The sequence below is a fragment of the Sebastes umbrosus genome, chromosome 15 (genome assembly GCF_015220745.1).
Source record: "Sebastes umbrosus isolate fSebUmb1 chromosome 15, fSebUmb1.pri, whole genome shotgun sequence".
In the NCBI taxonomy this organism is placed as follows: Eukaryota; Metazoa; Chordata; class Actinopteri; order Perciformes; family Sebastidae; genus Sebastes; species Sebastes umbrosus.
The window spans coordinates 27,610,611-27,625,384 of NC_051283.1; the positions used below are offsets into that span (position 1 = coordinate 27,610,611).

General features: G+C 36.9%; 2 protein-coding genes across 4 annotated transcripts in view; one reads left to right on the forward strand and one right to left on the reverse strand.

Moving 5' to 3' along the window:
* LOC119503753 (zinc finger and SCAN domain-containing protein 2-like) overlaps positions 1-14,774 on the forward strand; it is a 681,462-nt gene that overhangs the window by 114,054 nt on the left and 552,634 nt on the right.
* Positions 1,026-12,909, reverse strand: gabpb2a (GA binding protein transcription factor subunit beta 2a). 3 transcript variants are annotated; one of them, XM_037795788.1, is made up of 8 exons: positions 12,604-12,909; positions 8,619-8,726; positions 7,103-7,270; positions 6,530-6,724; positions 5,808-5,976; positions 5,551-5,727; positions 5,316-5,434; positions 1,026-5,098 (listed from the first exon to the last, which is right to left on the reverse strand). In XM_037795788.1, the coding sequence occupies exons 2-8, from the start codon at positions 8,724-8,726 to the stop codon at positions 4,751-4,753; spliced, it is 1,284 nt and encodes a 427-aa protein (XP_037651716.1). In that variant the 5' UTR covers positions 12,604-12,909; the 3' UTR covers positions 1,026-4,750. The 3 variants fall into 3 exon arrangements, with proteins under 3 accessions (XP_037651716.1, XP_037651714.1, XP_037651717.1); XM_037795786.1 differs by lacking the exon at positions 12,604-12,909 and adding an exon at positions 11,133-11,449; XM_037795789.1 differs by lacking the exon at positions 12,604-12,909 and adding an exon at positions 10,820-10,844.

Below are 14,774 nucleotides of genomic sequence, written 5' to 3' on the forward strand. Positions count from 1 at the left end.
AAATTATAATCATGCATTTTTTTATTTATATATATTAAATGAAAAAATAAGTGAATATAATAATACATATTTTTTTAATATATACATATATAATGCATTGATTCTAATTTATAATATATAAAAACAATATATTTTATTTATATATATTAGATAAGTAAATTAATATCAATAATACATGTTTTTATTATATATATATACACATATATATAATACATTGATCATAATTTTCATATATGTAAATTATAATTATGCATTTTTTATTTATATATATTAAATGAAAAAATTAGTGAATATAATACATAATTCTTTATTATATATACATGTATAATGCATTGATTATAATTTATGTTATATAAATTATAATCTATGCATTTTTATTTATATATATTAAATTAAAAAATAAATTCATATATTAAATATTTTGTATTATATACACATATATAATGCATTGATTATAATTTATATACAGTATTTGTAAATTATAATCTATGCATTTTTTATTTATATATAATAAAAAAAATTTTTTTTATATAATTAATATTTTTATTATATATGTATGTAATACATTGATTATAATTTATTTATACATAAATAAATTATAATCAATTCATTATTTATTTATATATATAAAATAAAAAATAATTAATTTAAGTAATAATCAACTTTTTATTATATTGATATATATATATATATATATATATATACACATATACATACTGTATATAAAACAAAGAAGTTTTAGAAAATGGAAATGTGAACAAAACATGTTAAAACTTTCAAAAAGTCTTTGATAGAATTAAGCTGCTTGTATGATTTTACTTTTTGAAAATGTTAATTATGTTGAATTTATTCCATTTAAATCTTATTATCATTATCAATGAGCCACACTGAAGCAGAACTCAGTGAAATTATTACCAACTTTAAGCTTCTGAATAAAATAATTTCAGCTGTGGTCGTAGTTCAACACTTGAACGTCTCGTGCCGAGTTCAGGTTTCGCTGTGTGAAAGCATCAAAACACAACTGACAAGTTGAAAAAAACAAGTGTTTATATTTCAGATTACCAATGCAGGCAGCCATCATCATCATCATCATCATCATGGTGACGCATTCAGGTACAGTTAAAAAAATACAACTTTATATGTACATAGAAAAAGGTTGGCTTTGCTGAGCTTATAAAAATAACTATCATACTCAACTGAAAAGAATTACTGATCGGAGACAGGAAGGAGCCGGTACAGGTGACAGGAAGTAATCAATAACTGGCCCAACGGGGCTGAACCAGGACAGGAAGACGCCAACGAACCAGAGCCAAGGGACACTTCGTAAAGACTTTACGTGTTTAATGTCCTTCCTTCCAGGCAGCTTCAACTGATTTCAATTTGTTTCAATTTGTTTCTATAAAAACCAACCTGCTGCTTAAATCAGAGCTAATGTTTGTTTATAGGCTCTCAAGTGATGCATTTTACCAATCAATCAATAATCAACGCCAACACAATGGTGGAGTCCTCTGTGTGCACTGTACACGACAGGAAGTTGACGTTTTTTTGGGGATTTAAAAAGTTGCTGTTCAGCAGTCAACTCTCATATTTCAGATATCTGAGGGTCCTTGAACTCACCAGTTTAAACACTAGTTTTAAACTGCATCACTACTCCACAACTTTGACCAAGCAATGATAAAGATGTCTTCAAATTTTAGTCAAATATATACATAAACTGACAGCAGCCTGGAAGGAAAGAAGTCTAAAAACTGACAACAGGAATGTAAATGTATAATTAATTAAAGGGCTAAAAACACGCCAAAATCACCTTTAAAAAGGACCAGAAAGTCAATATGTTCCCGTGAATTTATAAATGGTTCCACAGCCGATGATTATTGACTATAAAAGAGTTGGTGAATGCCAATCATTTTGATATTTTATTTTAATCAAAAATGCCCCAAATTCACTCGTCCCAGCTTCTAAACTGTTTTTTTAAAACTCTTTTACAACAGTAATTTAAATTTCTTCTGGTTTTGGACATTTGTAGACAAAGTTTGTGAAAAACCTTGACTAAGCCGATGTAATTTTTATCATCTCATAATTCACAGAGCTCTGTTGTTTTTTTAACAATGGCTGAAGAAAATACTAGTTTCTCTCAACATGTGCTGTCACTCACTCTCCAGGATCAGGAGTGTTAGTTGAGAAACTTAACATTAATCAATGGGACCAGATTAGCCGACCCCTACGCCGCTGGAGACTACTTCAGGAGTAGTAGACGGCTGGCTAACGTTAGTTAGCTAGCTAGCTTGTCTGTCTCTGGAACTGGCTAGTTAGCTAGCTAACTTGTCCGGAGACTGACAATCTAGCCAGCTAACGCCTGCTCTCCTCCCGGTGAAGTAGTCTCCTAGCGGCGAGGAGTGAGGCAGAGGGATCGTGACCCAGCGCTGTTCGCTGTTGGGCTCATTTTCTCAGCATGGTGGAATTAGCAAGGTAGCTAGCTAACTAGCCAGTCGCTAAATGAGTAAAATTTAACAACTTAATGCTTCATCCACACACTCTTGTCACAGCGTAGGAAAGCACAGTGCTATCGCCAGAGAGTGACAACTTTGTTCATTTTCTGTTTTTACATGACAGCATCGCGGAATTAGCAGGCTAAGCTAGCAAAGTAGTCAGCCGGGCTGGTGGCCAACGGCAGCGCTTTAAAGATAAATTGAGGGCGTATAAATCTTTGGATGCCTATAGTTAACTATCCTTCAGTAAAGTCAGTCAAAAAGAGAGTCGTACAATATCGGCAAAGCATTTCAGAGATGGAGAGAAAGGGTTGCTAATAGTTTAGTCTTCTGCTAACAGCAGCTAATGGTTCACGGCTGTAGTTAGCAGACCGCTAAATATTAGCAACATTTACTCTCCATCTCTGAAACGTTTCTCCGATATTGTAGTTCGCTAGAGCCTCAAATCAGTTTGTCATCTCCAATGTCTGTGATATCTGGATTCTGGCACCCAACAACACAGCAAGATGTCATTTTAGATGTGTAACTTTAGCCCACTGCTAGTGTTAGCCTCCAGTCTTTCCTTTGTTTAGCCTCCAGCTAACACTGTGACCTCATCATGACATCATCACTAAAAGGGTCTATAGAACTCCTCTATTACAGTAATTTAAACTTCTCTGAGTTTTGGACATTTGAAGACGTTGGACTCTGAGAAACTGTGATGGGAATCTTTCTGAACTAGAATCTATAAAATGTTTAATAGATAATGAAAACGATCATGAATTGCAGCCCTTACAACCACCTGATGATGGAAAACAAAGCTGGTTTTCAACAATAATCAGAACAAATCAAATGTTTCCATGATGGATCGGATTCTTGTGATTCATGAAACTCAACGTCAGACCGGGAATAAAGTTTTTCTATATTCAAACATTAATTGGCTTGTTAAAGAAGCGACCGAACAAAAGCAGGAAAGTTGAGCGATTTATCCCAAAGTGGTTCCTGTTGCTTCACAAACAGCTCCACTGAGGCCATTTGGCATCCTTGCTCAGTTGTGGATTCATTTTCAGGAACGTTTGTTCTTAAACATGATGACATCACAGCCGAAAACAAAACCGATTACAACATAAATGTACATAAAAATGAAAAAAGTAAGAAAGCAGTTCAGAGGGAGTCGTTTTAGTGTCCAAAGAAACCTGAAGAAAAGATGCTTTTTCTTCATCATGGCCTTGTATTGTCTGTATTCTTCTGGGGAAGCAAAATGGTGCAGGCCACAGCGAGGTTTGAGTAGCTGGGTTTGAAATCGTGGTCCCAATTTATCAAGATGTAGAGCTATGAAGGCATCGGATGAACAACCCACTGATAAAAACAGAACGTAAAGGAAATAAAAGGGATATTAATGGTATAATGGGGATAATCATCTGCGTTCAAAAAACAAGGAGGAAAATGTTAAATCAAACAACTAAAAGTCTGAATTCCTGCTGTATCAGTATCCTTAGGCTTAGTTATCTTGTCTTTATAAGCGCTCAATCAGAGTCGAATGGGGAAGCAAAATGGTGCGTTAAAGCGATGATATTTTTTTGGGATCCACTGTCTCCATTTCTTCGATCCACTCATCCAGCTTCAGTCCCTTCTGCAGCAGCCATTTTGCATCCCGCTTAAGAAGGCATTCAGTTACAGTACAAGTGGGAACTCAAAATGGCGCATGACTAAACTCCTTTGTCTTGGTTGTTTAGTTTGATTTCAGTCTGTCTTCCTCTTCCTACTGGTTTGTCCTTTTGGGGAAGCCATTTGTTTCCCTCTCTTAAGTGTTATCATCAAATCTTTTGGGGAATCAAAATGGTGCACTTCCAAACTCCTCTGTCTTGTTTGTTTAGTCTGTTTTCAACCAGCTTTCTGTTTTTGAGAAGCCCTTTTGTGTCTCCTCTCTGTTGTCTTTCGGGGATTCAAAATGGTGCATGACTTAACTCCTCTGTCTCGTTTGTTTAGTCTGATTTCACTCCGTCTTTCTCCTCCTACTGTTTTGTCCTTTTGGAGAAGCCATTGTGTTTCCCTCTCTGAAGTGTCGGTATGGAATCTTTCAGGGATTCAAAATGGTACACGACTAGACTCCTCCTTCATGCTTGTTTAGTCTGATTTCAATCGGCGTTCTGTTTTTAGGAAGCCATTTTGAGTCCCTTCTCTGTTGTCTTTTGGGGATTCAAAATGGTGCACACTTCACCCCCCGTTATGATCTGTCTTTCCGTCGGTGTGTCACCCCCCCTCCTCCTGACCCTGCCCCGTTAGGAGCTGACCTCCGTTGTCTCGCCGCCCGTCTCCACCAGCGTCACCTGACCCTCCTCCCCCTCCATGATGATGCCTCCCTCCTGCAGCACCACCATCTCGCCCTCCTCCTCCACCATGCCGGCCGCCGCCTCCTCCTCGTCCTCCTCCCCTCCCACCACCTCCTCGGGGCTGGCTGCATTGGCCGCAGTGGCGCTGATGGCGGCGGCGGCGTTGTTGGCCTGAGTTTGGGACATGGCCTCCAGCTTGACGCGGTACTCCTCGGCCTCCTGCTCCTTACGCATCAGCTGCTGACGATACTCCTGAGCCTTCCTGTTGGCCTCAAGCAGCTGCCTCTGCAACAACTCCTGAAGGAGGAGAAGAAGAAGAAGAAGAAGGAGAAGTTATATATATACTGTATATTTTCTATGTGTTGGGCTGCATGTCTGTATGAAAGGTGTGTTATTTATATATATATATATATATATATATATATATATATATATATATATATATATATATATATATGAATATATATATATATTTAAAAATATATATATATATGAATATATAAACGACTCTCACCGTCTCTCCGCCGTCGTTGTGATTGTTGGTCACCTCCAGCTTCCTCTTCCTGGAGGGCAGCGGCTGAGGCTCCTCCGTGACCACCTCCTCTGTCACGGTATTGGCCGGCACCGCCAGCACTGAAAACACACAAACACATTAATGATCGACATATTGATCTGATCGGACAGCGTTGAGCTGATTGGACAGCGCAGAGCTGATCGGATGGCACTGAGCAGAGCGAAGTCGGCCGTACTTTGCTGTCCGTGCTGCATGGTGACAAAGAACGGCGGCGCCATCCCCCCCGTGGTCTGCAGGTTGCCGTGCTGGTCCGTCACAATGGTGATGACCCTCTGACCGCTCTCGTTGACGACGGTGGCGTGCTGGATGTTGGAGTCCAGAGCGCTGGCGGCCAGGGCCTCCTCGGAGTCACCTGGAGGACACAGAGGTTACAGCTGCTGGACGGGAAGTGGCGGTTAAAGGCTCAGTGGGCGTGTCTCTGTGATGTCGTACCTGCGTTGGCCTTGTTGAGCAGCTCGGCCAGGTTCACCACCCCCCCCTGGAGGGAGGGGATCCCCTGGATGATGAACTGCGGCTGGTTGGTGCCGCCGCTGGTCTCCACGTTCATACTCACCTGGTTTATGTTCACCTGGTTCATGTTCACCTGGTTCTGCATGCCCTCCTACACACAGAGAAACAGTTTACAGGTGAGGAAGAGGAGGAAATGTTCCTTTAATTCACTCCTACACATTTAAATCATCATAGAATCAGAGCTGCTTCTAATCAGCTGATATTTTAATGTTTTCTTCTTCTTTCCTTCAATAAATAGATAAAAACAGAATAATTGAAACACAAAGTGTTTTATTTACTTTTACTATTATTATTTATTTATAAGAAGAAGAATGAATTGATCCAAACTTGTCCCCATTAGGACTGCACATAGTTTTGAACTACTCAAATATCTATCTATCTTTTTGCGTTTTGTCCATGACACCGTGTCCTAACTGGGCGCCAGCGACGGTTCTTCGATTTGAGCCTACAAATAAAAGTGAAGAATAATTTTGTCCTGATTTAATCATTAGAAGAATCTTAAAAAGATGTTTTTGTCCAGGTTGTTGACCTTCATTAAACTCTAGATGTTAGTTATAATAAAATCACATTTAAGAAGATGAAACTGAATTAGAGATTCTTTTACAGCCGAACCACCATCAAAGATCAGAGGTCGGAGTTCTCACCTGCAGCAGCAGCATCAGCTCGGTGTTCTGGATGTCGACGGCGATGTCGAACGGCGTCTTGTCAAACTTGCTGAGTGCGTGCACGTCGGCTCCGTGTTTGATGAGTGTCTCGGCGACGCCGTGGTGACCGTGCTGCGCCGACCAGTGCAGCGCCGTCATCTTCAGCATGTCTTTGGCGTTGATGTCCGCTCCGCTCTGAAAGTTAAAATACGGTTACAATCTGAACTTTTATTAGACTGAAGAAGAAGAAGATATATTTTGTACTTCAGATTTCAGGCTCTTCTATGAGAAAGTTTTCACGCTCTGTTCACTCTGATTAAACCCTCAAAGACATTTTAAAGGATGGATGGATATAAAAATTCTTTGTTTAAGATGTGAAACATTAAATGTAACAGTAGTGGCTGTTTGGTGACGCTGCAGACGTTAAATGTTTTATGTGATTTCTTCAACAGTGAAATAAACTTCAGATTGTTTCATGGACAGTTTAGTGGAGTCAAGGGTCAGAGGTCACAGACTCATCTGAGACTCCTGAAGAATCAAAGTACCGTCAACATAAACTGAAGCGGTTCTCACCCGGACCAGCAGCTCCACGATGACTGTGTGTCCCTCGGCGGCGGCCATGTGCAGCGGCGTCCGGTCAACTTTGGTGCGGGCGTCTCTGCTGACGCCGGCCCTCAGCAGCACGTCGGCGGTGGAGTAATGACCGTGCTGAGCGGCCAGGTGGAGGGGGGACGTCCCCAGCTACAGGACACACACGGATATATCTTTATATATATTATATATATCTAACACCAGAGACAAAGACTCAACACAACAGATCTGATCCCCTCATGAGCCTCTCAGAGGACCAAAACCACCTCACTGAGAAGTGAAGTTAAACTAACGTCCATCTTTATATCCAACGTGATTCTGATGCGGCAGATGTTCATCTCTCTCTGACATGTTTTAGTTTCATGTTTCCGACTAAAGGCTGAATCAATCTGGAGGATTTTCTGACACGTTTTTGAACTTAACTTCTGCCCTTATCATATAACTTATATATATATTTCACGTCGGGTTCACCCTGGACGCAGCAGCGCCGCAATTTTTCAGAGAATAGTTGTCTGCGTCCTTTCGGCGTCCAATAAACCAATCGGGCAGTTCACACACGACGCGCCGTGGTCGGCTGGCGATCTTTAGCAATAATCTGCTATAAACTATATAAATGATCTGATAAATTATGAAATACATCCCACACTGACTTCCCTCCTCTCTCCCAGAGTTTCAGTTCTCCCGCTCCGTATATATGTGGTGCAGGTATGAACAAGTAGTCGTGAATATAATAACGGAAATGCTGACATGTCAACAGGTTGAACAGGTTGTAGACAGAGAGCGGGTGAGACAGAGCAGTAGAACATGTAAATATCTGTATGGCAGCAGTAGAAAGTAACTTCAGGGCTCCGGGGTGTTACACAGTGTTCAGGCATACACTGTCCCCAATGCTGATTAGCATTTTAAAAATAGAAATAAAACCCATTGCGTTCATTTTCACGTATCAGCGCCGTGTTATAAATTCATAGCCGGATGACGGATGCTACAAACTGAAAGTGAAAGTCTCAGATTTCACACACTGGACGAGACAGAGTTGACAGACGAGACGACGGCGAAGGATTTGGTGTCAAAGCGAAAAGTAAAAAGTGCCTATTTGGCAATATTTCAGATTTAAACCCAACGCTATAAGGGAACCATTATGTTAGTGAGGTAATCGTTGTGAGGAGGAAGGAGCAGTCACAGCGGCACCGGGTGGAAACCTGCGGCCTCAGAGCAAATGCTCTACCGGAGAGGTCAGACACACCAACGTTATGTTATGAACCCATACATGACAACATTTGGTTTTCTGACATATCTGGGACTTCCACAACGTGTACAAAGCAGCAACAGTGGTTATTTCTTCCATGGTTGAAGGAGGAAATTGAGGAAAGAAACGTTGTTGGTATCTATGACAAGCTCCTCCTCCTCTCCGGAGCAGCTAGAGCGAATGAACACCAGCTGATCATCATCTTCATCATGAAACCTACTGAGATGATGTTGATGATGGACTAATTCTCACCCAGTCGGTGGTGAACGGCGCTCCGTTGGCCATCAGGTTTCTGACCTCATCGTCTTGACCTTTCCGAGCCGCCTCCAGCAGACGCTTCCCAAGGTCCACCAGCGACATCTGACAAAAACACACAAATATTTATGTCCTTGAACGCATCGTAATAAACAAAACATCTCTGCAGTTTGACTCTATATGCTACATCAACACACAAACAACAAACTTCTGTTTGTAAGTCTTACTGTTTAGTTTTAAATTTAATGTCCAGACAGATGAAAAGTAGCCAAGTTTATAAAAATTAGGTACTTGTACTTTACTTAAGTATTTATACTTCTACTTCACTACATCTCAGAGTAAATATTGTACTTATTTGCTGCACTACATTAATTTAAAAGCTTTAGTTTCTTTACAGATTAAAAATACATAATATAATCAACTAATAATCTGATATAAAATAGATAGATTAATTATAATGAGCTCCTCGTTTACCAGCTACAACATTAAAGTGATGAACACATTAATGCATCAATAATTATAATACAATAATATTATATAGATTTCTGAATAATGAGTACATTTACTGGTACGTTCATTTTGATGCTGATATTTTTTGTCTCCTTTCTTTGTTTTAGTAACTATTTGAATGCAGGACTTTTACTTGCAACAGAGTATTTATACACTCTAGTATTACTACTTTTACTAAAGTACAAGGTCTGAGTATTTCTTCCACTTCTGCTTAAAAGAGCCAAAACAACAAAATCTATACGCGATGTGATGAAACAATAAGGAATTCAAACTTTCTGAGTATTTTGGGCGCGAACGGCATTGATAACATCCAGAAGATTAAACTATGCAACAAAATAACTACAAATTAATTCATAAATAAACGGTGAATGATTTGTGACATGTAGCGCTGGTATGAGTGAGTTATTCACATTGGTGTAATGCAACTGAGTACATTTACCCAACTACTGTACTTAAGTACACGTTTGAGGTACTTTACTTGAATCTTTCTACTTCTGCTCAACTACATTTATCTGACAGCTTTAGTTACTTTACAAATTCAGATTTTTACACAAAAAATGAGTCTATTAAACAATTAGTCCGTTAATCAATTAATCGATGGACAGAAAATTAAATTCATGTAAACATTTCATGGTTCCAGCTTCATAAATGTGAAGATTTGCTGCTTTTCCTTTTATTAATATTAATAATGAGAAAATGGTGTATGTATTAGTAATATTAATGTATGATTAATAATAACAATTATGTTGATGTATTAGTAATAATGTTAATAATGTTAGTGTAATAGTAATGTTAATAATGTTATGTATTAGTGATATTAAAAATGTTAATGTATTAGTAATAATGATAATGTTAATTAGTAATGTTAATGTATTAGTAATAATATTCATAATATTTACGTAGTGATCATATTAAAAATGTTAATGTATTAGTAATCATGTAAATAATATTTATGTATCAGTAATAATGTTGATGTATTAGTAATTATATTAATAATGTTAATGTATAAGTAATAATGATAATGTTAATTAGTAATAATGTTAAGGCATTAGTAATAATATAATAATGTTCATGCATTAGTAGTAATATAATATAATGTTAATTTATAAGTAATAGTGTTAATGTAGTAATAATAAAGTAATAATAATGTTAATGTATTATTAATAATGTCAATGTATTAGTAATAACGTAAATAATGTTAAGGTATTAGTAATAATGTAAGTAATACTAATGTATTAGTAATAATGTTAATGTAGTAATAATAATGTTAATGTAGTAATAATAATGTTGTATGTAATTATGTTGTAATAATGTATACATGACGTACTTTTACTGAAGGAACATTTTCAATGCAGGACTTTTACTGTAACAGAGTATTTTTACTGTGTGGTATTAGTACTTTTAATGCAGTAAAGGGTCTGAGTTGTTTGTAGTTTAACTGGAAACAATGGTTACAATGGTTTTCTTTAATGGTAAAAGTAGCCAAAAGCTAGGCTAGTTAGCCCAACGCTTTCTGTCCGATAATGGAAGCCAGCGGTTACTATAGAGCCTCTTTGGAGCAGGACGAGGTTTTTCTCTCCGCGGCCGAGGAGCCATTTTACGCGCCTCCACGGGCAGAAAGAGTCCGCCATGTGCCACGTCTCCCTCCTTCTCCCCTCTCGCTCTCCTCTGACCCAGCTCTTATTTACCACCACAACCGGTCAAAACCGTCACCCCGCAGCACCCAAACATTTACAGCAAACAACAGACAGGAAACCGTTTGATATTAAGTTGTTGGTTTTCCGGAGGAAGTCACACAGAAATTTCCTATTTTACACACGGAGAGAAAAAACTACTTCCACATCCGGTTAACTAGCTTTCACCAGGCAGGCACCGACACACCGCAGACAGGAGAATCACCTCAACAAACCTGTTCATATACATCAATTCATCCTGTTCTACACCTGGAGACCAATATAAACCTCTTCTATTGCACCAGAGGACGGAGGAGAAGCTACTTACCGCGTTCAGGTATATTATAGGAGCCAGCCGGAGACGCGGTGCTCTGCTCTCTGCTAAGCTAATGCTAAACACAACAGATCCCTCCGCGCTGTGTGAAGCTGTTTTCTGCGCTTGTATCACTCCGCGTTTTAGGACAAATAGGTCGGTAATGTGCACAGTTTTATTCACAAAGCGCAAAACATGGACATTAGGCGCCACCGCAGCTCTGTCGGGCTCCTCCGGGTTGTTTACTGCGGAAAGTTACCGGGCGGACAGCGGTGTAGGGACAGGATGTTGTGGGTGTAGCCTTCACAATAAGAGCGTAAAGTGTATCCTGCTTGGTAAAAATATTCAATTTAAGGGTTTTACAGTGTTTGGAAGAAGTATTCAGATGTTTTACTGAAGTCAAATTACTAACACTAAATTAGTCTTTTTAAGCTTTAATCATTTTTTTTACTTCATTTATATCCCTGGTGTTTACCCGATTGATGTCTTTAATTGGAATCAGAATCGTGTTTATTGCCAGGTGTAAGAGTGGAATTTGCTTTACAGTGGTGGAATAATAATAATAAATTGGACTTATATAGCGCCTCTCAGAAACCCAAGGACGCTTTACAAAGGCGGCACACAAAATCACACTAATAAATAACACAGAGGAGAAACTATAGCTAAGTAATTAAAAGAGTGATGTGTAGGAAGAGTCAGCTGAGATCATAGGCCTTGATGAACAGGTGGTGTTTGAGGTGTTTTTTTAAAGTGTCCAGGTATGAAGCATTTCATATTTCAGGAGGGAGAGAGTTCCAAAGCTTAAATCATCTTTTAACTTTATTTATATCCCTGGTGTTTACTTGATTGTTGTTTTTAATTAATTAAGCTTTAATATTTTTATGTTGTAATTTTTAGTCTCGCAACATTTTATTTAGGGATGCATCGATACCGGATCATATACATTTTGACCAATTTGTTGCTGCATTTAAAAAGGTTTACACCTAAAGTGTTATTCCTGTTAATATTTCATATTTTTTTTACCCAAGTTGTTGGTGTACAATTTAATATGTCGATAATAAATTTAAATAATTTTAAAAGAAAAAAGTAAGTTTATATGTATATATTTATTTGTTATATTTTGTTTTGAAACTAACTTTGATTTAAGGTGCATCTGCATCCCTAATTTTATTTATTGTTTATTTCTTGGTTTGTTTTTTTCTACGTGAAGTTAAATAAAGTTGGGTTAAAAATACTTCAAATACAAACTCCTGCTATCCTTATATTTAACTATTAAATGATAGGAGAACGCTTTAAAGTGTAATAGTTTCCTAATGTAGTGACACTTTATTGTTCTCTGCAACGCATTTTTGTCGGTCTGTATTTTATGTTGAAAGTCCTGACAGGAAGTGGTGTGTCCGTTGCCGCTGGTGTTTACAGCAAGCTCTGTTAGCCGTTAGCATGTGTGCAGCAGACTGTTACAAGTTAAATTAAAGCGTGTTTTTACCTTCTTCTCTCGGAGATTCTCGCGATATTACGTCCCCTGAGGTGAGTCGGACCCTGACAGGTAGCTCACCTGCCAAAAGGTGTTTTTAAAAATAGTTATTTTAGTGTTTTATCTGGTAAAAGATGGCGGCTCCGCGACACCGGAGGAGGAAGCTCTGTCCGTTAACCTCCCAGCGGGGGCGGGGCGACGTGACGTCATCGCGGAACTTTTTTTTTTAAATTTCAAAATGACAGTATTATATATATATATATATATATATATATATATATATATATATATCAGAAAACATTAAAAACATTTACATACAGAAGAAGCATAGCGAAAACATAAACAAAGAGCTGTGACAAACGAAAAAAAAGGACAACAGAAATGAAACAATACAAACATAAAACTCACTCCCCCCACACATCCGGCAGTCTGACAATATCACATCATTCAAATCCCTCCTCAAAACCCACCTGTTTAAGCTGGCCTACTCTCTATAGTACTCATCAGCACCCATTCTATGTGTCTGTACAAATATGTGTCTTATGTCCTGTTTTTTTTATTTGTTTTATCTGTCTATGTTTTAAACTGATCCTTGTAAGGTGTCCTTGGGTGTCCAGAAAGGCGCCACTAAATAAAATGTATTATTATTATTATTATTATTATTATTAAAATAAAAAAATAAAAACACACACAATAAAAATAAATAAGTAGATAATAATAAAAAAAGACCACGCGAGAATATGACAATAATTTCACTTAAAAACAAAGATATTGCATACATTCTTTGTTTTCATTGCTTTTTTGTTATGAGAGAAAGAAATTGTTGACAGATATAATTCCATTTCTTTCATAAATACAAAGAAATTAGGCTTTTTTTTTGTAAATTAACACTTGTGAATGTGGAACTTCGCGAGAATGAAAATTAAATTAATAAGAAAAAAATGCATTACTGTCTTTGTCACTGTAACCATAGCAACCAAATATAATATCTTTATAGTACAGTGCAACATCTGAGAAAATGTTAACAAGTATAAAATTATTGACATCTTTCCACAATTCACATGTATATTTACAGGACCAGAATAAATGAGAGCAAGTTTCAGGATGTGATTCACAGAGGGAACAATTTACGTCTATGTCACTCTTTAACTTTTGTAAGTAATGTTTCACTGGATAGAATCTGTGGATCAACTTAAATGACACCTCTTTTGAAGAGGCACATTCCTGCCTGCAGAGCTCACATCTCCATGTTGGTCAACTTCTTCTAACAAGAGTTAATTATAAATATTAGAAAATTCATGCATGTTAATAAAGTCGTATTTTTTTTAAAAAGTCTTTATTTATAGCTGAATCTTTAAAAACATATAAACTGTCACAATGAGAAATAAAAGTCACACTTTATTACATTTTAAATAAAATAACTTTGTGTGAGACCTCAGATATTAATGTGTCAACTATCTGCCATTTTGGGCAATATTTCAAATCAATGGGCAATGATAATATAAAATATAATAACTTTTTATATGATTTTTGAATTAAATTCACTGCGATAGACAAAAACAGACATTTCTATCTGGTTATTTCATCCATAATTTTATTTATTTATTTTATATCCACTATTTCTTAAATAGTTTTCTACTACATCACATTGTTGTTATTGTGATTAAAGTGTGAAAGAGGATTTCTATCTCTTGGAAACACTGACGCTGACATTTACAGTTGGTTTGGTTCTAAAAACATGAACGTTTTGAATATTTTCCATTAAAATATTCAGTATGGAATCACTGTGGAGGACAAACTAATAGAATTTATTGTTATGATAATTATTTTATTGATGATTTAATTACCAATTGTCAACAAACCGCCTGTTTCTAAATGTAAGAGCCCTTTGTGTTGGTATATTTTGTGTTATGTGTATTTTTTTTGCTTTATTTTTCTGTTGAATTTTATTTATTTACATATTAGTTTTAATATAACTGATTGAATCGTGAATATTGTTTTTCCTTAATATTTTGTTTGACCGAAAGAACTTTGTCTTCTATGAAAAAAGTTGTACTTGAATACCAATAAAGATTTATTTAAAACATCTTCCTTCATGTGTTTTCTTATAGTGGAATGGGAGATCTTTATTATAGTCACTAATTTAATTTATTTTTTCTTCCATTTTGAACAATATGTATTAA